Genomic DNA, 24,093 nt, shown 5'->3' with positions numbered 1-24,093 from the left:
CAGATATAAACGGGAGGCGGGTGGTTGATGCCCAAATGCACGCCCGCGCTGCAGAGCAGAGGGGTAGAAACCTGCAAGCAGCTCTACGCGAACGGACCTCATGCTCCAGCACCCGCATATTCTGCGTCATCGTCGACGCCCAAGACTAGAGGCAGAGCGACGCATGGATCTTCTTCGAAGACTCAGAAAACTGGGCACGTTTGAAAAGCTGTTAATACCAGGAGAAAGAAGGGCACTTTGGCGGTTGAAACGTTAAAATCTGACACGGAAGCAAATTATGTGCTTTTTCCTGGAAAGCCTGTTATTGTCTTGTGATAAATTTGGACAGACATGCAGTATTCTTTGGTGTTAAGTTAGAGAAGATTATAAATAAAGACATGACGATAATTTAAGGGGATCTTCTACTCTGATACTGGCAAAATAAAGATTACTGGTGGTGAACGGTCAAACGAGTTGTTTATTATCATGAAGAAATGGTATGAGAAGGATGGAATATAGTTTCCAAGGTCTTAAAGTAAATACTGAATTTTTCATCAAGGTCTTCGGCTAATTACTCTGTCAAGACATTTGAAGAGGCCCGCAGTATCTCCTTTAATATCTGGCATAGCTAAAGCGCGCCTAAGTCGTTGTATCATCCTGTCCTCTCCTAAGCTAGCTAATATAATTCCCTTGTGCCCATTTGATAGACGAGTCTAAAATCCCTGTCTGAATGAGTGATAGCTTGTCGTTCCAGCTGATGAGAAGCAAATCTGTGTTGCCGTAGAATGTAAGACCATGCCCAGCCATGAATGACGATCGGTCTTTCGAGTCCCACTACATCCTGCTCGGACTATGGCAGTTGGTTAATGCTGATCGAGCGGGTTTATTCCGGTAGCAGAAATGATCTACTGTCCTGAACGGCGAGATAAAAGAGCAAATTATAGCGTGAGTATGTCCTTGGCTACGTTGTGCATGCGTAGTTTGCTACACCGTCGTTATGCGAAAAGGTCCTTCACAGGGTATAAGGTTACCGGGGCAACCCCCTTCCTTAAATAAGGCTTTTAAATTCGGTATACAGCGACATCCCACACACCAGCAGAAGCAGGCCAGGCCAGCAGAACTATATAGAATCTTATATGTAGATGGACACCATACCACCCCCCAACAGCAAACTTAGAGCTTAATTATAGCAATCCAGTCAATGATGATTCAAGAGAAAGTAGGGTTCAAAAGATGACAAAATGTCAACAAAACCCTCTAGGTTGTTATGTCCGTCTAAATCCGAAGGAACGCCAAGAGCAGGCAGCCTTCCAGCAGCATCAGTCAACCAACGGATCTCCAACGCAGAGAAACAAAGACTTTTGAGCTCCGCCATAAAAATCTGGAGCCTCCCCAAGACCAATACCTCAGCAATTTTCACTACATCTCCAGTCCCTCTCTATCCCTCTACTCTGACCTCTAGAACACATATCCTATCAACTCGACTTCAAAATGCACCTCTCGCAATCCAAAAGCCTCACCATCGCAGCCACCGCCTGTGCAACCACCTGCATTGCGTTCGGCATCAACGCTATCCTGCGCCCCGACCACGCCCTCACCTTCTTCGAATGGGACGCGCCCGTCTCTCCCACCGAGAAACGCGTCGTTGACGACCTCCTCGCCGTCTACGGCATCCGCGATATCTTCATGGGCCTGGCCGTCTACTCTGCTGCATTCTTCGGCAGCCGGAAAGCATTGGGGTGGATCATGATCGCCATCGGTGGGGTGGCTTTTGGCGACGGAGCTATTTGCTGGGCCCACGGTCATGGCCAGTGGGGTCATTGGGGATATGCTCCTGTCGCTCTGTTGATTGGGGTCTTGTGCACGGGGCTGTTGGATAGTGTTTGATCTGTTTATTGCGTTGGTTTGGTGCTGTTACTGAGCAGCCTTTTTCTTTTTCTTTTTTTTTTTTTTTTCAAGTTCATCAACCAAAAAGCCCTGCTGGACCTGTTGAATGGCTGCGTACTCAGAAACATAACCCGGGCCTACAAACATTAGCATCAATCGCTTTTTAACATCATCCCTATAATGATAGAGCACTCTATCTGAATCAATATAGCGTTGTATGGCTTTCTACCCTCTGCAGCTCTTAGACTGGCCCCCACGGAGTGTCACCGTTGGAGGACACTCCTCGCATGAGAGGACTAACGCCCCGCTAATAAGCTTGAAAATGACGTCTATCATTAGCTTTCTTTGTTTAATTGGTGCCGTGGCTAAAGCTATGTCCCGAAAACGTGCTCGTTACATTGGAACAAAATCACAAAGCAATGATCCAGATCTGGACCCAAAGGTCGCCTAGTGCACTTAATTATATCCTCACTGTCTAATACGATCGCCTCGCATTATCTACCAATATGGCCCTATCCAAACCAACTCAACCTACTCCCGAATAGCAAACGGTCCAGTAGCATTAAACAAACTCGGCATCTACCCTCGTCAGCCTATCCATCCAACCCAATGGTCAGAACAAACTCACCTGCGGCGCCGTCGACAGCACCGTATCCACCCTCAAATACCAAACCGAGTCATCGCCGACAGCAGGCAAATCCTCAGGGATGGTGATCGTCACTTCACCGCCATGCTCGTCCACCCCGTCGGTGATTTTGACCCTCTGGTCCCAGGACACGACATCGCGGTTGCGCACCGGGTTATTATACAGCCACACGGCGTAGGGAGTACCCGGGTACTGGGAAAGGTTGGAGTCGCAGCGCCCTGTCGGTTCGCGGTTGAACTTCAGGGTGATTTCGGCTCCCGGGGCGACGGTCGAATGGTCGGGGATGCCTTGGTAGACGTTGATGCAGGCGTAGTCGCGTTTACCCCATGCTGAAAGGGAGTGAGCATTGGGATGGGAGGGGGAAGGGGGAGAGCTTACGGAGGTTTTTGTCGAACTGCGCGGCGGCAGACACGGCCAGGAGAGCTGCGGAGAGAGTAGCTGGGAGCTTCATATTGTGGTAGTACGAAGGACGGTAGATGTTTTTGTTGCGACTGGCAGTAGTCTCGCGGGAAATGAAGAGGTATTTATAGCATGGACGGGGGGTATTTCCTCGAGTGTGCCAAAGGACGAGAGATCTATTATTGATTCAAGGCGGCAACGTCAATAGCTATTGATTGCATGACCAACTTCACGAACGATGTCTTAGACATACAGACTTGGCTCGGGTCAGGGCTGTGCCCTCCTGGGCCAAACAAGGAGTATATATTTAGAATGGACAGGATTGGTCGTATTGTGCATTCAAGCCGCCAACGCACGGAAGTGGAGCGAACAATTCGACAGTATGGCACATTGACATCACCCCTGGCCTGAATGGAAATGTAGAACCGCCGAACATATCCAACCATCTTTTACGAAAGGGTGATTGTGTATGTCGAGCCAGCCTCGGTCTCAACAGGCTCCGCATACTTCTTCCCATCCACCGAGAACGACTTTCCATCCTGCACTCGAAGCGCCAGCTTCCCTCCACTCTTCGATAGAACCGTTGCCTCCTCCAGCGCTCCATCCTTCCACTCTATACTCACCTCAAAATTTCCTCTAGCAACCAATCCCGACACACTCCCCGTCTCTACCGCCGACGGCAACGCCGGCAACAAATGCACAACCTCATGACTCTGCAACAACATCTCCGCAATACCCGAGACAAACCCAAAATTGCCATCGATCTGGAAAGCCGTACCAGGCCCACCGTCCGTATTCCACAGGTTCGAGCTCGGATACGTCTGCAGGAAGGTCTGCGTGTGATTCCATACGGCGTCGCCGTCAAATAGGCGAGCATAGAGGTTCATTGTCCAGACGCGCGACCAGCCAGTACTTCCACTGCCGCTTTCGATACGACGATCCAAGAAGCCCTTGGCAGCCTGGGCCAGGGTCTCGTTTACCAATGGGGTCAGCTGGGAGCCCGGGAAGAGACCCACGATTGGACTCATGTGGCGGTGGCCGGGGGCTGATTCCTCGTATTCGTTGCGCCATTCCAGAATCCGGCCGCTCGATCCAATCTGCGGCGGTTTGATTTTGGCGAGGTACTTGACTGCGGTGGTGCAGTCTTCGTCACTGGATAGGGAGAGGGTGATGCAGGTTTCGTTGATCGCGGTGAAGAGCTCGTATAGCAGGGAGTTGTCCATCGTGGGGGCGATATCGAGGGCTTCTTTGCTGCCTGCCTTGGTCATGTCTGAGGGTACCTTGAATGAGGCTTCGGGGGAGCAGGATGGGCCGGTGCTGTAGTAGCCTTCGAAGGTGAAGAGGTAGCAGTAGTAGAAATGGGCTGCACTTTGCAAAAGAGGCCAAATGCGTTCTTCCAGAAACTTCTTGTCCTGGGTGAACCGGTATTGCTCCATGAGTTGAGACGCCAGCCACGCACCCCCCATCGGCCAGATAGTATAGGCCGTGCCATTGTCGGTGGGCGCCGTGTCTCCCCAGAGATCGGTGTTATGATGCAGGACAAACCCGCTGTCGCAGTGATACATGCTTTTGGCCATCGCTTCGCCACGAGGACGAACTGTCTCCAATAATTCCACGAACGGTTCAAAGGTCTCAGCCAGATTGGTGACTTGTGCGAGCCAGTAGTTCATCTCCAAGTTGATGTTCACCGTGTACTTGCCACCCCATGCGGGACTGTAATCTTGATTCCAGATTCCCTGCAGGTTGGCCGGCAATGAAGGGGAGGCTGAGCGCCGTGACGAAGACAAAAGCAGATGCCGCCCAAAGTTGAACATCAAAGTGACCAGTTCAGGGTCTTGATCGGGCTTCTCCTTGTAGTTCCTCAGTCGCGTGTCGGTTGTCTGGTTTCCAGCAGATTCAGAGGAGCCCAGATCCAGATTCACACGTCCGATGAGAGAGGTATAGTCCTTGACAGCTTCCTCTCGGAGACCGGAATATCCTTTCTCAACTGCGGCATCCAATATATCATTTAGTTGTGCTTCCCATTTCTCTTGACTGTCATAGCGGTACGAGGTCTCTGTATCAAAGAAGATGTTCACAGTCGATGCCGACCTCACCACGATCGAGGACCCATTGCCCGTGACCTCACCTGTCCAAAAGGTTAGCAATAAACATATCCACCCGACAGAGAAACCAACCTCCATCAGCAACAACTCTCAAACCAGCAGCGAACCGAATCGGATTCTCATTCTCACTCGTCTCCGCCTTCAGCACCAACTTCCCAGCCCTATCCACCACCTCCGCCTCGTTCTCCAACACAAGCCTCTCCCTCTCCAACGCTACACTCAAATCCAACTTCCCTTCCTCACTAGCCTCGACCCTAAACCCAAGCACATCCCCTGGATAACTCGCCACAAACCCCCTGGTATACCTAACCCCGTCATACACATAACTCACCTCCGCCGTCCCAGTATACGTATCCAAACTCCTCACATAATCCTCCATACCCTCCCTCTCATGCCCAAAGTCCAACACCAAGCTCGCAACAGGATGATAACTTTGCGGCGAGTCCGGAATGGCAACCATATCAGCAAGTGCACGCTGCCCTGCCTCCGTTAAACTGCCATTCTGAAGCAGCTCCCTAACGTCGCCCAGGGCGTCATAGGCATCAGGGTTCGCACGGTCTTTGAATGGACCGCCCCAGACGGAGTTCTCGTTCAGCGTGATATTCTCAACGGGGGTGCCCCAGACCGCTGCCGCGAGTCGACCATTTCCGATTGGTAGGGTTGATGCGAAGTCCGATGCGCCGGACGTGTACCATGTGAAATGCGAGGCGTTCAGGCACTGGACGACGGGGAGAAGGCCCAGCGCTGAGGGGATAGTGATGCGAGAGAATAACATGGCTGGGAAAGATGCATGGTCGTGGTATTTGGATTTGATTGTGAAATTTGGGACAGCTTTATACCTGCTGAATTGACCTCATTGCGATGGATTGATTGTGACGATGATGCAGACTGGGGCAGGGACTAATGAAGCTCTAATGCAGCAACCCCGCTGATCATCACCCATCCATGCTCGGTTCCTGGTATTCCACGAATAGCAGTCGGATTGTGAAGATCGCGTGTGGAAATTTCCCGATGGATTTCAAATTGGCTATTTATCCTGTCTTGGATTTAGGCAATTTTTTTGAGGGGGATGGTTTGTTAATGGTGTTATTGAGCCGATGAAGTTGAACCCTTGCCTGGTGATTATACCTGGGATAACCAAACAGAGGAAAAAAGCAAACACCGAGCTTCCCAGATTATCAGAATTAGCCATATTCCATAAAGACCATGTACGTTTGTCGGAAGATTGTGTAGCTGTCGGGTGTTTTGTTTGTCATTCCTGAAGACTATGACATCAACTTCAGGCACCTTGCCGGATTGTCCGCATTTTTGTCTTTTCTGACCGTAGCTTCATGGCAAAATCTGGTAGAAGAGCAGGACTTTTATCCAATTCGCAGCAATTACCCAGACGAATCTCTTTGAAGATCAAACTACCCCAGAACCTATTAGTAGCAAACAAAGATGTGGGTATCACAACTAGGAATAGTAACACACAGATTTGTAATACCTCTTTGTAGCAGGCTAAACCCTTCGCATGAATGAAATTAACCAAGAATAGCAAGTGACTAATTCAAAAGACAAGAGAGAATTGAAGGCAAATTCATTGCTACTAACGGCAGCTATCGATGTATTAAAACTATAGACATGTATGCAAAATAAATATGTATATATTACCATCAGTCGGGATTCAACCATCAAGGCCATCCGTTCTGTATGTACATGAGGCCCAGTCGATGGGATCTCAAATCTGACCAGCATAGTCAGATTGGTCAGATGCTCTAAGTAGAAGAGATGGGCTTCTTCTGCAAAGTCTGCTTGAACGCCTGGAACGAGACCTCCGGTTCTAAAGCTTGATTAGAAATGCGAGTTTCCGGACGTAATATGAGCGAAATGACTTACGGTAGTAAGGGACTTCATGTCCGGCTTCGTAGACGCGCAGGAACGAGAAGTTGTCGACCGTCTTGAACGTGCCCTTCTCGGTGCCGTTGACAGTGTACGGCTTCAGCGATTTACCCTTGAATTCGTCCTGGCCGTCGAACTCGACCGCGTTGGCCACGTCGTAGTTCCCGATCCAGTTGCAGATCCAGTCGGCGTCGCCGGCCCAGACAAGCACGGAGATGCCGGACTGCACGACCTCCGACAGAGCGGAGAGGAACGAGCGAGGGTCTAACACACGTCAGTCTGCATGCGTTATAAACAGGATAATAGTACTTACTGTCCCCGGTGGTTGAGAACTTGGCGCTCGCCGCATTGGCACACTCGCTGTATTTCGAGCGCGCCCCGATAGCCTTCTTGACCTCCTCGTCGGCCAGGTAGTCGCTGTAGGTGGAAGGCGGCTCAGGATCATCCGAACCGCGACGCACATCGTAGACATCAAAGTCGTCAGCCCCCATGATGGGCCCCTCGACGGTGGAGTAGCAGGTGGAGGAGGCCTCGCGGCAGGCGTCGTTGGTTCCGGTCTTGGTGCATTTCTCGACCGCGGGCAGGCAGACTTCCTTGAGGGTCTGGAGGTACCCGTCGCGCTGCTTCTCGGAGATCAAAGACCGGTAGCTGTTGTTGTAGGCGAAGTCGATGTAGGACTGTTGCTGGATGCTGGTGTCGAACCACCCGTTGTTGATGCCGAGGGCGACGAGGTCGACCTTCTGGCCCTCGACGGAGCCGGACTCGATGGCCTTGTTCTGCTCCTGGATGTAGGAGGCGAACTCGGGGCCGTAGTGGCCGCCGTAGGACTATATAGTTTCTGAGTGAACAGGCCAAGATGGTTAGAACGAGAATGGAATTACCTCGGTGAACAGACCAAAGTCACGGCTCTCGTACTCAGGGAACTGATCGTAGAACGCCTGAAGCAGCTTCCACACATACGGAGCGGCCGTGACCGTGCTGGTGACGTTGTTCGTGCCGTACGAGAAGCCGACGCCGATCGGCTGATCAATGTATAGCATGTTGGCGTAGTTATTCCAGCTGTGCTCGTTCAGCGACGGCTTCTTTTCACCGTCGACGAAGTGGCAGGGACCATGTTCCTGGAACAGTCCGATCATGGACGAGCAGCCCGGGCCGCCGTTGAACCAGGCAGCGAGAGGCGCCTTCTTGGGATCGTTGCGAGACTCGAAGAACCTGTGGAGAAAATTGTCCGTTAACTTAACGATAATGCAGACGATCGGAGCAGATCGGCAACAGGCATCACATCGCCTTACCAGAACCACATGTTCATGTTCTCTCCGACCGAGAGATAGCCGGAGTACTGGTTCACACCGGGAGTCGTCTCGCAGATGCCCGAGTTCTTGACGAATTCGAGTTTCGACCCGGTCGCACGGTGCTCGAAGACATTGTACGTGATGCCATCACGCTTGACAGTCGACACGGTGTTTGCACGGTCGGAATGAGGAATCGCCAGAACGGCGGGCACCAGCCACGCTAAATTGAAGAACCGCATCTTGAAGCCGCACAGAAACAAAATATAGAATAAAAACCGAACCGACACTGTCCACCGTCTACAATCGAAAGAGAAAGAGGGAGGGAGAAAAAGAAGGGTTTAACATCAGCTCCTGAAAGGAGCCAGGTTAAGTATCAGACTGAGCCAAGGAGATTCCAACGACACCCACCCGCATCCTTCTGCAGGCCACGATCCACCGGCAAGCCGAACGGAGCAATAGGGCCATCCTATTGACAGAGCTGTTATTGATGGGCGACGTTATTGACCGTCTTTGTCGTCGGCGATTCGACCCTTGGCAGGGGCCATCCTGCAGCAATCACAGCGCCGGAGGGAACGACGGGTGCTGACCCCCGAAGCTTCATTGTCTGTCAAGTGGAGCCGGCGTCAGACGCCACCGCAGGGGTGTTGGCGACGGAGGGCGCTGATACCTTCCGTAGCGTTGCATTCGCCGCTGCAGTGCGCCAGTTTGGCCCCGGCGAGCGGAGAAAAGCTGTCGGCGCTGGGCGACAAGTGGCTTGGCCTGGAAGCTGCCCAGAACTGACGATCATCCACTTGTGGGCCCAATGAGGGCCTGCTGAGGCCAGAGGCTGAGCCCACTGCCCAGAAATGTCGTCGTCAGTCGATGGAGATCCCCGTCGGATTCAGTTGGGGTCCGACCGGGCGAAAATGTCCGCCATAGTAAATTGTGGTCATTCAGGGGAGTTGAGATATCAGGCCATAATTTGGGATGTATACTGTGCCATGGTTTGTCCAGTGGGAAAAACAGCAGATTGTGCAGAACCGTTCGGGGATCGCGAGCACAGACGTGATGAACATCGATCTGGTCGACTCACCTTCTATCTTTAGTAACGATCAGAGGACCCTGGTGGAGACTGGATTCCATTGCCACGCCCTGTTGGAAATCGGTGATCCGTCACATCGCCAGACGGACAAGTGGAAAGTAGGGCTCCCGCGGTCATCCCCCTTACGGTCGCCTGAGGCAGGAAATCCCTTCCGCTCCCTTGATCTCTCCGTTCAGATCAATCATTCAATCTACGGAGTACACATTTCACAGACAACATGGTGCTGGGATAAGTGATCTGCAATGACACCACCAGCCTAAAATCTGCTAAATATGCTCAACCAAGCTTCCTGGATATTAACTGCACCAGGACAATCGTTTCCATGTTAAATGCGGAGTCCGACGGCATGGTTTGCAGATTGTATATCTCTGAGCAAATATAGTCAGTTCGTACATGATTATCGATTCGAACGGTCGGAACGCGCGGAAGCCATGCAGACTATAGTAACTGCAGTCTTCGCTAAGAAATTTCCGAGAGCGAATATTGTCTAGCGCCCGGTTACTCAGGACACATGATTTGAGAACTTCCAAACGATTTTTGATCACGAATCAGTTTCTTTGATACCCCCTAAAGACCTCGGATTGGAATATCCAGGTACAGGAATTACCAATCAAAAACACCAAATTAACTGGGGTCTTGTTGTGAAAGAATGCCTAAAAATAAGCAAACGATTTCGTTATCCCCGGGATAGGATATTTCAGTCCCAGTCCATCTAACAATGATATTATCAAAGCAAAGTATCTTTCTTCGGACCGTCACTATATTGATGAGACCACGCTCTGAGTATAATATTTTCGTGCACCAAGAAATCATCGTCGTGGTCTGCCTAATCAAGCACCATAATTAGAATGGCCTAGACCTGTCAGGATTGCTCGTATTCTTTAAGTCAGGCTTGGAAGGCCCTGCCTTGGCCGATTACGTCGGCCGTAAGCCTGGAAACAGCTCAAGTGTCGGTTCTGCTTATGATTGCACCAAGTGTGTGGGTCTAGAAGGGGAACAGAACTTGGCGCTCGAACTTTGATCGTGTTTCAGCTGTCGGCGGGTAGGACTTCCGCGCGTCATGTCTGTGAGAGTCAAAAGGAATGTCTTGAAACCAAATGACATATCATTTCCAACTCGTCTCAGTTGGTTATACCTGATCGACATTGTTTGAGGATGAGACTACGCGGGCTATTTGACGGCATCGCTTGGAAAAAGGATCTATCACAGAAATTCAAAGTTTATTTGAGTAAGATATATTCCGCAAGTATTGAGTACTCCGCTTAAACACAATGAACGGACTCTCACAACGTGATCCCTGTTCATTGCTTGATATTTATTTCAATGAACCCAAAGGTCATTTTAAGCCTGGTCTGTAGCTGCTCTTGTAGAGGGTGGATAGAGACCCATTTTTCTGGTCTCACGGATAATTATACTACGCTTCTCGATCGCCAACCAGGGTGCTTCACCATGGGAGCCCATGACCACGAAGTCGGTGATACCTAATCCTATAAGCCGAAGAGTATACTTGCGTTGGGTTTGTTGGTCAATATTTTCCGCAGTCGGGTAGCATGTCAAGCTTGCGGCGTAAATTCCAGGAAGCAACGGGCGTATTCTTCGTTCCATATCTCTTGGATATAGTAACAGAGTGCTTCATATATTATGAGAGAAGTAGCACGAAGAGCAAACATAGAAAGACATGTTGACTTGGCTTTCATGTTCGTATCTCGTCGAGTCGAGGACACACTATAAACATTAGCAGAGCACATATACTACTTGCACTCAAGGGTTACCCTTCATCATTTGTTGATTTGTAAGTAAGAGTAATTACGTACCCTAAGTAGAGGCGCCACAGTGTGGGGTTGACCGGATCTTTTCCCTGCGCTGTTTGTGAGAATAACAAGTCGTAAAGGCGGGGAATTGCGGGGCTTCTGTCGTTAGCCCTGGTATTTGGCAACTGTACGTCAAGAAATGCAGAGGGATCATGCCAAAAAGTACTGCAGCGTGTATCTACAGTTACCTTGACATATTCTCCCGGAAATCCCTTTCGTCGAGACCATGGCACAACCCACAGTTTGTAGGGTTATAGGTGATGATAACGGTCCTGCAGAGGGAGAGCAGGTGGTGGGGATATAGCTTTTACCTTTTGTTAAGGGGGTTTTTTTTAGGCTTGTAGGTTATGACCAGTGAGTATGCCTACCAAAACAGAGTTAGTTATGCTACCACCAGAACGAAGAGCAGAAAGGAGCGAGTACTACAGGGAAACGCATAATTCGGCAATTATTGCGTGCCAAATACTCCCCACCACTGGCGCGCCGGTTAACTTCACTCGTCTTCCACCCACACAGTCTTGCCTTACGTAAAAGCGATAGATAAAAGGCTGTGTCCCCGCGGATCGGAATATATCCTGTCAGGCTCGGTATCCATAGTCAAAATGGCAGACCGACCTCTATTCTCGCTTGAATTATTTCACAGAATCCCCGAAATCACCCATGTTTGCGCTGCTGGTGAGTCCTTGCCTCTCAAAGGGCAAAGTAAAGCCCTCGAAAAATATATGAAGGACAAGTCTTCGGGCCATATCGGTCGCTTTCACCAAACGCAATACCTGGACGACGTTCGAACCCTAGTTTCTCAAGCCTGGGGAGTTGCCAATCACGAGGTTGGATTTGCGCCGAGTGTCGCCGATGGTGTTTCTATGGTTCTTGAATCGTTGGATTGGAGAGACGACGATAATGTCTGCGTTCACGTGGACGAATTTCCCAGCCTGGTTGGCCCGTTTGCCTTCAAACACCAACAAAAGCAAAAGGATTCCAGGGGAGGCCCGATCAAGTCCCCAGAAGTAATCTATTACAAGAGGAACGAGCTACAAGAAAAGGTCAACGAGAGGACTCGACTCATTGCCGTGAGCTACGTGTCCTATTATGATGGCACTCGGGTCGACCTCTCATTCTATCGACAGGTAGCCGACTCAGTTGGCGCTATTCTCCTTGTCGATTTCACCCAGGCTGCCGGATATACACCGATCGATGCATCGGTTGCGGACTTTGCATTCTCTGCATGCTATAAATGGCTACTCGGGACAACTGGAGCCGCGATCGCATACTGGAACCAATCAAAGATGCCAAACTGGAGACCAATCACTGGAGGCTGGCATTCTCTCGCCCTCGGAGCAGTTCGACCACAATGGGAAAGTCATTTCCTTGAGGCTCGCAACGATGCAATGTGCTTTAGCCGGGGTAATCCCGCACATCTTCCGATCTACGTTCTGCGGGAATCTTTGGAATATCTCAAACAATGGGACGCTAGTAAGATTGAGGAGCACGTTCAAACGTTGACAACGGCACTACTCGAAAGACTCAAGACGAAAAGCATACATTCCTCTACGCCAACAGCTAAAGATCAACACGGTGCTAGCGTGACTGTTGATTGTGAGCGAGCTTCCGAAATCGTGGATGAAATGGCCAAGGCCGGTATCTACGCGTGGAATGGCCAGGGGAGAGTTCGATTTAGCTTTCATGGCTACAACTGTATCAAGGATGTCGATCGGATCATGGAAGTATTTCCTACGTTGTGGAAAAAGTTCAATCAGACAAGCTCTAAAATATGAGCGTGCTTTCCGGTATTTCGTTTTCCTCACGGGGTTTCTTTTTGGGAGCCCCATTCCTTAGATTTCAATTTATCAACACTACTCAACTACCACAGCTTAGAGTGCCACATGCTATGGGGAGCTTAATCCAGGATGATGTATACGCAGTCGAATATTGGTTTATTGGCCAAATCAAGCTTTTCAGGGGAGATTATGAGTTTATTATAAGAAGATTGTGTTTCTGAGGTCGAATAAATACTAAAGTCTCCAGGCACCAAGGCATCAGGGAATCACAAATCACAAAGGCACGATAACATTTTATTAGCGTAGGTATAAGTATTAGACCGACAGATAAGTCGACAGCTAAGTAGACAATGTGCAAGCCGTGCGAAACACCAATTATCACTATCACCCCTCCTGGAAACCAAATGACATGCCATTGCCCACTCGTATCAGTTGGTCATATCTGATCGACTTGCTTTAGGAGGATGAAAATCACACAGGCCCTGGCCCACCTGGCGGTCCTGGTCTCGGTGGCCTCACTACCTCGAACCCCTTCTTCTTCCCTTTTTTGGGTTCCCTCAAACGAGATACAGCCTGTCTGGCCCAGCCCTGCAGTGCCTCCCTCCCTGATATATCGCCACTGCTATTCCTAGTTAACCCAACCGTCGAGGAAGCCTCGGAGACCGCACTGCTAATTTTAGGTCTGCCATAAAACTGATCCGATTCTCTGACTGAATAATCGACATTCGAGCGACCAGGAACATCTAACCACTCATCGAGAGTGTTCCGCGACAGGCGATTTGCAGCCTTACTTTCGAATGAGGAGTGAGCGCTCGGATCCGCCGGCGAACTAAAACTGCCAGATGTTGATCTCCTTCCAGTAGCCGCATGAAGAGACTGAGGCCCTGAACGGGCTCGAGGAGCACGGTAAAAGGCCGAGAAGTCAGTGACGTAGTGCTTTGTATTTGTCGGTGTCGAGGTCGGAGGTGCTGTAAAATTGTGATAGTTGTTGAAGCTGATCGGTGTGTCGAAGCCCCTGTATGAGGACGTGCCAGACGATCCGGGACGGTTATAGTCCGCGAAACTATCAAAGCTGCCTTTTTGATCAATCGAGGGATTAATATCCGATGTCGACCCACTGCTGGCGCTGCGGCGGGCAGGTTCAAGGTCCGTGAGCACCAGAGACTGGGGGGTGCGTAACCTCGGCAGAAACTTTCCTTTGCGCAATGCACGAGATATCTCCCATATAGAAAGCAGGAGGAAGGCTAGGATAACCACACCGTGGAGACATAACATAAGGTATCCAATCCATTGACGACCGGACTCACTTAGAGAGGTGGTGAAGGAAATGCCCAGACACAGTGTCAGAAGCCGAACTACAGCACACCATGCATTTCTGGATGCAAAAATCTGCAAGCGCCGTTGAACCGCTGCGTGAATAAGAAATGTAACTTCGCAAAAGCCCAGCAATAGCAGCTGTACTAGGCCGTAGTCTTGTAAACCACCGATCACGATCCCTTGCACCAACGGGATGGCGGGGGGCAGATAGTGCGAGAAAGCCGTCAGAGCCTCTCGAAGAAGGCTCGGCTGATATTCCGTATTGAGATCGCCCAGTGGCGATGGATCCTCCATTTCAATACGCGAGTCAAACTGGCGCTTGATGAGGTAATTCGCGAGAACAATAATGACCATGCCGAGTCCGACGAGAATGACTCGGTAATTCGGCAGATATCCAATGAGAATCAGCTCGTAAGACATAAAGGACAAGAGCGGAAGACTGAAGAACGACAAGGTCAAACCGAGAGTCATATAACTGCCATCGCGTAAAGCCAGCGGGAACGGGAGCTTTTGACTGGGTCCGAATGTAAGGAGGTAGAGGGCCACGAGAACGACGACCAGGCCGGAGATCAAGAGAAACAGGTTAATGAACGTGTCGAACATGATATCAGGCATTTGAGGAAATCCCAGCATCTGGGACATATATTCCAACCCGTAGGATCCGTTACTGACATACATGCCGTCCTCAACCCCTCTGTACGTGAAACCATGGTCGATCGGGCCACTCCAGTATAAGAGCGATGACCAGGCCACCTGGCTGGCCACCGGTTGGTAAAACCCCGGATACTCCATCGTGAGTGAGCCAGCTAAGAATACAAACTGTAAGTATCGGATGTAATCTGAGACGTCAAGAATGATCGCCCAGATGAGATTTTGGGAAGCCCAGGGGCTTTGATGCTCAGTGTGTGAGTGGGTTTCCAGCGCATTGGATCGATTGTACCATGAAGCTAGACCAACTAACACTACCACGGCAAAAGGTAGATAGGTGATAACAGCAGATACATCTTTCCCAATGTCTGGGGTAATTTTAACAGCAGCACAATCGAGTTCATCGCCAGACTGCGAGTGAAAGCTGATCTCCGTCGCGAGGGTCTGGAGCCGATGATTGCTGCTGAAAGAGTAGCCGATCTCGAATTTCGAGAACAGAAGACCTTCGGGGCTAGAGGAGGGATAAAGTCAGACCACGTCGATTGGAAAATTCTGTGGGCCATTGTACATACGGGGTCAGGGTGTCCGTGATAGGGAGCGGACAATCACTCCTCACATGCTCTACATGGCCCACTGGATGGCCTAGAACATGGAGTCTCGCAGCATCCCCAAGCCCCGCGAGATCGAGATCACTACAAGAGAATTGCGAGACATTGTGGACCCCCAATATAGATAATCTCAAACGTGTCGAACTATCCAGGGTGTCGAAGAAACCATGCAGACTATCGACGCGAAAGTCCTTCTCCGCAGGGTCGGTTGGCTGCGACGAGGCGCAATAGAATTTGCTCACCCACGCGGCTTGTACGGACAGAAGATGCAGGAAGAGATACGGGGTCCACAAGGCTGACCAGATCTGCATGGCGGAGTGGGCGTGACCAGAGTGGTGGACATAGCATGCAGGTTTCAGGCGATTGCGCAGCCTGGCTAGGTTCAGAATTCGCTTGATCTTGTCCCCTATCAGTATGTGTTGCTGACGTCTTCACATTAAAAGCAAGATGCAGACTCAAATTGCCGTATCATCGAGAACACTCGGATTGCACGACAGAATTTTCTTTAAAATTTTGCCTATTGCCTCTTTCTCCGAGGAACGCGGAGTCGACCGCATGGAACGGGTTTAGTGTCTTCCCAGCAACTAAGAAAACCGGGGCAGTGAGCCTCGGCTGATGGGGCATGTCGAACAGGCAGCGCTATCCATAAGGAAAGAGATTGGAATAAATACGGAGTAGAACGCATTATCTGTCGGTTATTTTGGCTTTGACGTTAATGGAGGATTCTTTTGCAAAATAATCCAGTTAAGCATTGATATTCTTATATGAATTTTGGAATTATTAACTTTCATAACTTTGATTTTCCTACTTATATAATCCGATTTTATATTTAACTCCTCATTCTAACTTTTTCCATCATGAAAATGTGTGTTAATCCTTAATGCTAATAATGGCCTTAATAATCCGGGAAATTTTGTAATTATAGCTTCTGTGATACATATTATATGACCTTGCATGTATGGCGAACGTCATTATTTACATGAAGTAAGGATTAAATGACCAATTACATTTATTCTTCACATCTAGTTTTTACATTCCGATCTGACATAATATAGGACTTTAACTCTCCTCGCACCCTATTATCAATAACGGGACGGGGACAGCTCCGTCGAATGATTGTTGCTTTTGAGAACTTGTCCCGGCCAATAATCAAGCCGAACAGCAACGTTTCATATCCAAAATTGTGGGCAGAACCCTGTTATATGAAGATCAGTGTGCAGCCTCAGTGCCATTGGCGGCGACACATTTGAAAGACTCAGTGTGAGAGCCATTACCATTCTGATAGAAAGGCTTCGTCGGATAAGGACACAGGAACCGTGAGTGTTCAGTCCCGTCTGAACCAGTTATGTTCACTGGCAAAATGTCGGGTGCAACACCATCTTCTACCCAACGACGGAGGGAGTTGAAGATTGTCACTGGTTGTCCGCCTTTACCCCCTGAGCAATGACCCAATCCGGGAGACTCAAAATAGCGATAGAAGCTACCAGCGTCAGACATGGCGTCGCTGACCCTGTCATAATAATGCTGGGAGCTTTTCGTCGGAATCGATTCATCAGCCTGGGAAGTAAACCATGTTAGAACATGTTCTTAATTCAAATGTGTGAGGAGAAGTACCATGCCATGATAGGAGATCAGTTTCCCGCCTGCGTTTTTGAACTCCGTAAGGTCAGGAGAGTCGGCATTTAGGAGACCAGCGTACTCTTGAACACCACGACGGAAATACCGTTCATATTCGCGAGGGCCGAGTTTTGTGGAATCGAAGTCTGGATCCTTTGCCACGAACAATCGGAACCATAGATCGCTCGATGTACTGGTGTTTACCCCTGGAGCTCCTCCAAACGCACTGATGTCGGCGCCGCGGTTAAAGCCATACCAGAGAGACATACCGTCTGCTGTTTGAGGGCCCGACCAAGCCGCGTTGGCTACCAAGGCAGCGGGTTTGGTGAGGTTCATCATCTTGCCAGTGGATGAACACTTGAATGTCTTGCCCACGACAGAAAGTGCGTCGAAATTGCATGCCGAGGGATCTGAGATTATCCCATCCACAATTCTATCGACAGAGTCACAAGCAGCGACTGCTTCATCCGTAATAAATTCTAGCTCACAGGCTAGAGGCGAAGCAGACGTCCCAGCCCAGCTCTTGACCAGAAGGGGGTAATACACAGTCGCCGCAAGCTCAGTAAAGGCGAGGGCTGGCGCAGACGCCGCGATGCCATCATACGCATGAGGGTATCGCTGTGCGAGCATAAGCCCTTGTCTCCCACCTTGCGAACAGCCACTCCAGTAAGAGTACGAGGCATTCTGTCGATAAAAGCTCTGCACCAGGCTTTTGCCGATAATCGCCTGGTCATTCAAGGAGACATAGCCCAGGTTCTGGACGTCGTACAGGTCCACATTTCCTGGGCTCTCGAGGGCCCATGAGTTGGGAGACGACGCATATCCGAGTCCTGCGTCGGTCGTTGTGGCGGCATAGCCTTCACCGATAGCCCCTGCCATGAAGAACTCGGACAACACGAATCGGCCCGCATTCCATCCCCCTCCTCCCGTGGCCTGTAGTCGCTGGTTCCACTGCTGAGGTAGCCATGTCTCAACCGTAATCAGGTCATCGTGGCCGGGGTGGGTGTAGGTAACGGTAATGTTGCAAAAGTTGACATTGTGGAGAGAAACATCACCGTGGTTGTAGTTGAATGTAGAGGGCACATCCAGCGTGTAATTTTGAACCCAAGAAGCAGATAAAGAGCGAATCTCGGCACCGAATACAGTCGGTGTCGCGATGGCTTCAGGTGAACAATGATTGTGATTTATTAAAGAGTGATTCAACATGTTGATAAGAAAAGAGAGTCTGGGAGCAAAGAAAATTTCGGATGGGTGTAATCTAGGACCAAAATCGTATCCTGCACCTACGGGCTCTTTATACCTTTCTGAAGGAGCTTGAATCAGAGTACCTAATGCCTACACTGTAGTATGTACCATAGTAGCGGAGGCAGAAACTTTAAAGCGAAAACGAACTTCCTCTTTGGGCGCCCTCGGCGATATCCCATTCTGGGTCACCCAATTAGAACCTCCATGTCAATCGACCCTCCCCTCTTCTCCGTTGAAAAAAGGCCTTGTGATATACATACAGGTGTAGGTCGTTGAGGATAGGGGTTGTGGACCCACTGATATTACGTGTAGGTATGAGCTTCGAGAACATTTCCTTGAAAACGTTTCATTTATGCTCATTGCTGTGGATATTAGGTTATTAGCAGTCGAGTTAACCATTGATCCGGAGACCAGCGTTGCCACTAACAATCATCAATCTCTGCCGGTGATCGCCCGTTGAGGATCCACTGCCGAACCCGAATGCGAACTTCCTTTTTGGGTTAGGTCGAGTCTCGTTTTCTCCCTATACTCTGTAGTCCATATCTAATTCGTTTTTTGAATTTTGCACGATTGAGAATCCTGATTAAACTGTCTAGATTAATTATTTAAAGGGGGATTAAGTTCCTAGGTTTTTTTGATTGCTCGTATCCTCTTAATTTACTCTGTCCTCAGACAGCCCAACACGCTCTACTCTCAATCATGTCCGAAGCAGCGCAAAAGGTATACAGAGCATGGCCGAGCGGCCCCCCGACATATCACCAGGCCAACTCTGAAGAGTCTCGCAACATCACGCACGGCGCAGATTGGAATTATTCGCTATTTGATTGCTGTTCGCCGGGGTCACTCTGTAAGTTCCAACCGATCTTCCATCCAATAGTTCGCTGATTGAAACCCGCTCACTAACATATACTCGGTCACCCTCTAGGTCTGTCAAGCTGCTGTCTCCCATGCCTGACATTTGGAAAAACCCAAGCCCGAGTTAAAAACCCAACACTAGAAAGTTTCAGCTACGTGAATTCCGAAGTGAGTGCGCAGAAAGACTACGATTTCTCAGACACATCAACTAATCGTGCTGGCGTCAAGTGTGCCCTATTTACCTGCGTCAGCATGTTCCTGTCCCACTGGATCCTGCAAACCATCCGACGCGGTGAGATGCGCGAGACCTTTGGTATCCGGGGCTCTTGCTTTGGTGACTGTTGTGCGACTATGTGCTGCGGTTGCTGTGCTCTAATCCAGGAAGAAAAGGAAATGGAGTTGCGGACGAGACCTGAGTTGCTGGGGTATCAGAAACCGGCGGGGATGTCGTATCCCTAGTCGTCAACGGTTTTGTGGTGCTTGGGCTTGCTCTCATGCGGACTTGCGCCCTCTCTCTTTTTCTCTAGTTTCCTTTGTCATGCTTCTCTTTTTTTCGCATTCTCGTCCTCCTTTTCGCTTCTGTGCGGATCTCCACGGTCATTTCCTGGTTTCATGACAGCCAGATTTTCTTATGTCTTAGACCCATCGTTCTCTTGATCACCTTCATTTACTGCTTCGTTGACTGTATTAAAATATCAATATTATATTAATAAATTCTAGATGAAAAGTCCACATTTCGCTCATCAGTAGTGAGCGCATATAATACATAAAACAGGAATAAAACCTATAGCACTAAGAAGAGAAACCAGATATCCCAATCTGTTGCATCGGCCACTCGACAAAAAGCCGGTGATAAGGATCAAGATTCTGAGATATCCCATGCATAACATGCCGAGGCCATCCTTGAATCATCCAAACCTCATCAAGCACATGAAGTAGAACAGTGTAATGAGAAAAGATGACCAAAGCAAGTGGGCGTCGATCCCGGAGGTCGAGAAGCAGCCTATCTGGGAGCATGTATAGCCAACCAAATATTTGCGGCCAGAGCACAGAATCGGTGAGAGATACATGAGGGTCGAATATGACATCGTAGCATTGAGAGAGCCGTTCCAGCGACTGACAATAAATTAGATAGTCTGTGTCGTGGTTTTGGAATGTGGTGGCTAGAAGGTCATGAACCTGCGATAAAGCAGATTGATATTGAGGAGGAACGTGTCTGGCACTGTCAGGGGATGAATTAGATCCCTCGGCCTCTCGAGACTCGGCTTCATTGTTGCCATCACCTGCGTGGATCGCGGCTAACATCGCAGGGTCCGCGATCGAGTTACATGCCTCTATCATAGACCTCATGCCCATGAATAAAGAGAGACAGCCCGATTCGCCGTCATCTCGAAATGCAAGATACTCACCTGGCCTAGGGCCCTTCGTCACGGAGCAGAGAAAGATAAGGAGCGAGGCGGCGTAAAGCGCAGGTGCGTTCTCCCTGTTGAGAAGAGGAACCATGGCCGCAACCTCAGCCACGGCGACGTCGAAATGGCGCTCACCGTCGGTATAGAAATCAGTACCGGCTCCCATGAGATGAAACAGCGACGTATCCTCGGACCTTCTGACGATCTGGAAGGCCGAGAATGCCAAAAGCAGTCGCAGCACGTAGTGGTAGACAAAGCCTAGTCGAGACAGCTGATTGACCATGTGCTCAGCCAGACCACTTGATTTCAGGAAGTGATGGAATAACGCCATGTCCGTGGCCGTGAATTCGAAAGGCCGATTGGCTACAGTAGCACAGGGCGGATCGGGGAGCGCTGGTGCTGAGTCTGGCACCGGCCTTTCTCGGGGACGTCCACGCTTTGGAGTCTTGAAGTCATTCTGAGAAGCAGAAATGAAGGTGCAACCAGCTTTTGAGGAGCTAGCAAGAGGTGACCGCTTTCTCAATGGCAAGTTGGAGCCGTCTTGCTGGGGCACATCGCCGTAATCGCATTCCACGGAATGACGCAGGCAATTAGTGCATGTTGGTTTTTCCTCATCGCACTGGATCATAAAGAGTTAGACACATCATGTCAAAATCGACTAGAGTAAAAAATGACCGACCTTGACCCGTCGCTTTTTGCAGTTGATGCACCCGAGGCGGGATTTCCTATGAGCTCGGCGAGAGGTCTTGCTGATATAGGGATCCGTAGAAGGACTCATTTTGTGACCAGGTAGATTCGACCAAAAGTCCCTTTTTCCTTTCTTGGTTTTTTCTTCTCCCCTGTAAGGGCGATGAAGATCTTGAAGATACGCCGAAGAACTTGCGAAAGGTTCTCCTGAGGGTGGGTCTCTCGGGATGTCTCCGTAAGGCGCTGTTTCTTGTCCCACCTGCTAGACTAATATTAAGGTTGCCTACTCCGTACGGAGGGCAGAGTAGATTTTGAGTATGCTATCACGGAGGATGCTTGAAAAGTGAAAACACGAGGCGGCCACATCCAAAATGATCACATTGTGTTAGCCAGGAATAGGCATTGAGGAGTGGACAAATATGTACTGTTCTAGGTGCACCATTCGTAAGGGTTTCAACAACCGACCCCAATATGAAGGGGAAGGGAGCAGTGTGGAATGTTGATTGACATTAACGAAGCTTTTCATGGGAGATGTCAGGGCCAGAAAAAGACAAACTAAGGAGGAAGGCAGCGAATTTCCAGAAGAGGTTAGCGAGCTGACTTTTGGTAGCCACTAGGCTCGATTAGGGAGTCCGGCAGCAATTGCGGATCCCTGCCTTTTCAGGCAAAAAGGCCGCAAGGCTCTACGAACAACAGGCTGAACAGCCAAGTGGGCGATGCTGAGCTGTGCGACAAGCTGATCGCCACTTCCGGCCTTCAGCATTCTTCGGCATAGATATATTTCCGTGGAATGTCGGCTCTTCAAATTGACTCTCAGGAAACTCAACTGCAAGCCAGGGATGTGAATGAATCGGTCGTCCACGCGAGTTAATCACACGAATGGCAATATCGTCAAAACAATATGTCGACAGATCTGGGCAACAGGTCCACAAGAGAGTCCGGACCTACTAGCGAAACCCAGAGGTCAATTAAAGACCATGGAGAACAAAAAGCCATGCATCAGATGCCAACGCCCCCTAGTTTCCCCACTGCAAGGCTCTTCATGCTGCTAGTGTTCTACACCATTGCAACAGTGGCCATCGAGGCGCTACTCATGCGATCAATACAAAACAATGGATTAGGACCAAGTGTGCCGGAACTCTATTATGTATGGGCACATGGTCCAATTATCGGTATGGACATCAAAACCAACAGTCCTTGGAAACCTTCCTAACTCCGTGCAAAGTGTTTTTAATTGCCTGTTACTCCTGGTGTCAGGTTCATAATCGTATAATAGAAGCGGTGGCTCGTCCTCCAGAGAAAGGGTCACATCGAGTAGCTAAACTTGTGAGACTCGGCACTTGTCTTGGTGGCGCACCGTGGAGCCTGGCAGCCAATCTCCTAGACTCGCAGTCCGTCAACCTCGAACCTCAAACAGTCAGCCTGGTAGCTCACTCCGAGTTCTCGGGAGCCAAATATAATGGTCCAGGTGTTGATGCCAACCCTGCTTTGACTGTAGCTGGTGTTTACGGCCTCGGTCAGCCGTGGCCTGTTGGTACGACTCATCAACACGCATTCCCGCCTTTCAGCGCCCCTATCTCAAGCCCAGGTATGTCTTGCTAACTCATTCCCATGTCACGTTCTAATTTCGAATCCAGAGAGTGGCGGTATCATAGCAGGCATGGTAGATATGTTCACGCCTAGTCTGCAGTGTGAAGTGGCGTCGGTCGTCGGCTTGGCTCAGGAGTGCAGCTCGCACGACTGTCTCAGCCAAAAATTGAACTTGGCTCTGAGCACCCCCAGCTGCCCCGAGTACCGTATCGAGTCATTCGAAAAGGCTTCCGACAGTGCGGATAAATACTATGCCGACGTATTATCTGCTGAATGCGCAGATGCAGCGGACGACATGAGGGATCCCCAACTCATCTTTGTCGCCGCCCGCTGGAACAACGACCAACCAACGGTTTCGTCGATTGTCTGTAAACCTTCCTATTTCATGTCCTATGGATTTATAGCATTGGGCGCAGGGAATAGCAGCGTGCTTATGGCCGCTACTTCCAACTCCACCTATAGCAATGGATCGAGACCACACCCTCATATTCCCGGTGTGACCCCGGCACAGCTCGCCACGGGCTTCTTGTCGACACTGAAAAACGCCCACACACCGCTACTTGAAGGCAATTACGCTTCGGGTGGCTTTTCACGTCCGAACGGCGTGCATGAGAGTTCATTCTCGCGAATTGCGAGCATTTTATCTCCGCATTGGCCTGCAGATCTCCTTGATACCGCCATTCTTGAAAGGGTTTCCCGTACGCTCTATAGCTCAGTTTGCACGCAGATAGCGAGCCAGTACTTTTTACGCGAGACACACACCGATTTCAAAGGTGCTTTCTCTGAAGAATTGACGCGGATCATAGTCAAAGAATCTATCGCTCGGCTGATACAAGCTACTTTGGGGATACTTATTGTCCTGGTTGCGGCCATTTTGACGTGGAGACCGTTTCCCGACAAACCTCTCGGCCATGATACTACAAAGGTCCATATGGAAGTAACGTCCAACGCTGGTTTGGAGCAGAAGGGAGCCAAAAAGTCCAGATAGACCGGGGACCATATCTTTGCTTTCTAGGTAAAGCTCTTTTTTAGTCACTTAATCATCATCGAGTTCAGTATGTATCACAGACTATGGTTACTTGAATTCCAGCGCTTTCCACGCCAGTGAGCATTGATTTCCACCACTCTGTCTCTCATATTATGTAGTTGGCTTGACCAGCAATCAGAATGCCGACAGATCAGGATTAGTAGTTGAAATTGCACAGCGAACCAGTCGCTCCTATCACGCTGTCGTCATCCTGCATATTTAGCCGACTTC

The 24,093-nt window shown here is 49.8% G+C and overlaps 10 protein-coding genes across 10 annotated transcripts; 4 read left to right on the top strand and 6 right to left on the bottom strand.

Annotated features, from left to right (window-relative positions):
* Nucleotides 1-1,321: 1,321 nt before the first annotated feature.
* P170DRAFT_434046 (DUF4267 domain-containing protein) lies at nt 1,322-1,940 on the top strand. Its single transcript, XM_024848629.1, has one exon. It carries the CDS (start codon nt 1,471-1,473, stop codon nt 1,864-1,866), a length of 396 nt encoding a protein of 131 aa, XP_024707536.1. The 5' UTR covers nt 1,322-1,470; the 3' UTR covers nt 1,867-1,940.
* Nucleotides 1,941-2,397: 457 nt separating this feature from the next.
* On the bottom strand, nt 2,398-2,963 carry P170DRAFT_348701 (uncharacterized protein; the record flags this gene model as incomplete). Its single annotated transcript, XM_024843692.1, has 3 exons — nt 2,398-2,445; nt 2,495-2,841; nt 2,891-2,963. 3 exons carry the CDS (start codon nt 2,961-2,963, stop codon nt 2,398-2,400), a joined length of 468 nt encoding a protein of 155 aa, XP_024707535.1.
* A 356-nt stretch (nt 2,964-3,319) lies between these two features.
* Nucleotides 3,320-5,791, bottom strand: P170DRAFT_402225 (glycoside hydrolase family 95 protein; the record flags this gene model as incomplete). The annotated part of the gene is made up of 2 exons (XM_024846412.1): nt 3,320-5,039; nt 5,089-5,791. 2 exons carry the CDS (start codon nt 5,789-5,791, stop codon nt 3,361-3,363), a joined length of 2,382 nt encoding a protein of 793 aa, XP_024707534.1. The 3' UTR covers nt 3,320-3,360.
* Nucleotides 5,792-6,580: 789 nt separating this feature from the next.
* cp6 (putative carboxypeptidase S1) lies at nt 6,581-8,735 on the bottom strand. The gene is made up of 5 exons (XM_024848628.1): nt 8,190-8,735; nt 7,779-8,109; nt 7,211-7,724; nt 6,895-7,161; nt 6,581-6,838 (listed from the first exon to the last, which is right to left on the bottom strand). Exons 1-5 carry the CDS (start codon nt 8,426-8,428, stop codon nt 6,774-6,776), a joined length of 1,416 nt encoding a protein of 471 aa, XP_024707533.1. The 5' UTR covers nt 8,429-8,735; the 3' UTR covers nt 6,581-6,773.
* A 2,942-nt stretch (nt 8,736-11,677) lies between these two features.
* P170DRAFT_434043 (PLP-dependent transferase) lies at nt 11,678-12,883 on the top strand. Its single transcript, XM_024848627.1, has one exon. It carries the CDS (start codon nt 11,684-11,686, stop codon nt 12,854-12,856), a length of 1,173 nt encoding a protein of 390 aa, XP_024707532.1. The 5' UTR covers nt 11,678-11,683; the 3' UTR covers nt 12,857-12,883.
* Nucleotides 12,884-13,180: 297 nt separating this feature from the next.
* Nucleotides 13,181-15,883, bottom strand: P170DRAFT_507076 (uncharacterized protein). The gene is made up of 2 exons (XM_024854444.1): nt 15,397-15,883; nt 13,181-15,335 (listed from the first exon to the last, which is right to left on the bottom strand). Exons 1-2 carry the CDS (start codon nt 15,741-15,743, stop codon nt 13,331-13,333), a joined length of 2,352 nt encoding a protein of 783 aa, XP_024707531.1. The 5' UTR covers nt 15,744-15,883; the 3' UTR covers nt 13,181-13,330.
* Nucleotides 15,884-16,641: 758 nt separating this feature from the next.
* Nucleotides 16,642-18,255, bottom strand: P170DRAFT_423122 (putative feruloyl esterase; the record flags this gene model as incomplete). The annotated part of the gene is made up of 2 exons (XM_024847484.1): nt 16,642-16,989; nt 17,047-18,255. 2 exons carry the CDS (start codon nt 18,253-18,255, stop codon nt 16,642-16,644), a joined length of 1,557 nt encoding a protein of 518 aa, XP_024707530.1.
* A 738-nt stretch (nt 18,256-18,993) lies between these two features.
* P170DRAFT_444263 (PLAC8 family protein) lies at nt 18,994-19,608 on the top strand (the record flags this gene model as incomplete). Its single annotated transcript, XM_024850622.1, has 3 exons — nt 18,994-19,141; nt 19,220-19,317; nt 19,378-19,608. The coding sequence occupies 3 exons, from the start codon at nt 18,994-18,996 to the stop codon at nt 19,606-19,608; spliced, it is 477 nt and encodes a 158-aa protein (XP_024707529.1).
* Nucleotides 19,609-19,941: 333 nt separating this feature from the next.
* Nucleotides 19,942-21,336, bottom strand: P170DRAFT_453686 (Zn(II)2Cys6 transcription factor domain-containing protein; the record flags this gene model as incomplete). The annotated part of the gene is made up of 2 exons (XM_024851379.1): nt 19,942-21,177; nt 21,238-21,336. 2 exons carry the CDS (start codon nt 21,334-21,336, stop codon nt 19,942-19,944), a joined length of 1,335 nt encoding a protein of 444 aa, XP_024707528.1.
* An 810-nt stretch (nt 21,337-22,146) lies between these two features.
* P170DRAFT_507074 (uncharacterized protein) lies at nt 22,147-23,823 on the top strand (the record flags this gene model as incomplete). Its single annotated transcript, XM_024854443.1, has 3 exons — nt 22,147-22,417; nt 22,471-22,833; nt 22,883-23,823. 3 exons carry the CDS (start codon nt 22,147-22,149, stop codon nt 23,821-23,823), a joined length of 1,575 nt encoding a protein of 524 aa, XP_024707527.1.
* Nucleotides 23,824-24,093: the final 270 nt, after the last annotated feature.

The sequence above is a fragment of the Aspergillus steynii genome (assembly GCF_002849105.1).
Source record: "Aspergillus steynii IBT 23096 chromosome Unknown P170scaffold_2, whole genome shotgun sequence".
Classification (NCBI taxonomy): domain Eukaryota; kingdom Fungi; phylum Ascomycota; class Eurotiomycetes; order Eurotiales; family Aspergillaceae; genus Aspergillus; species Aspergillus steynii.
The sequence above is the reverse complement of the archived record's forward strand: the minus strand, read 5'-3'. Positions and strand labels throughout refer to the sequence as shown.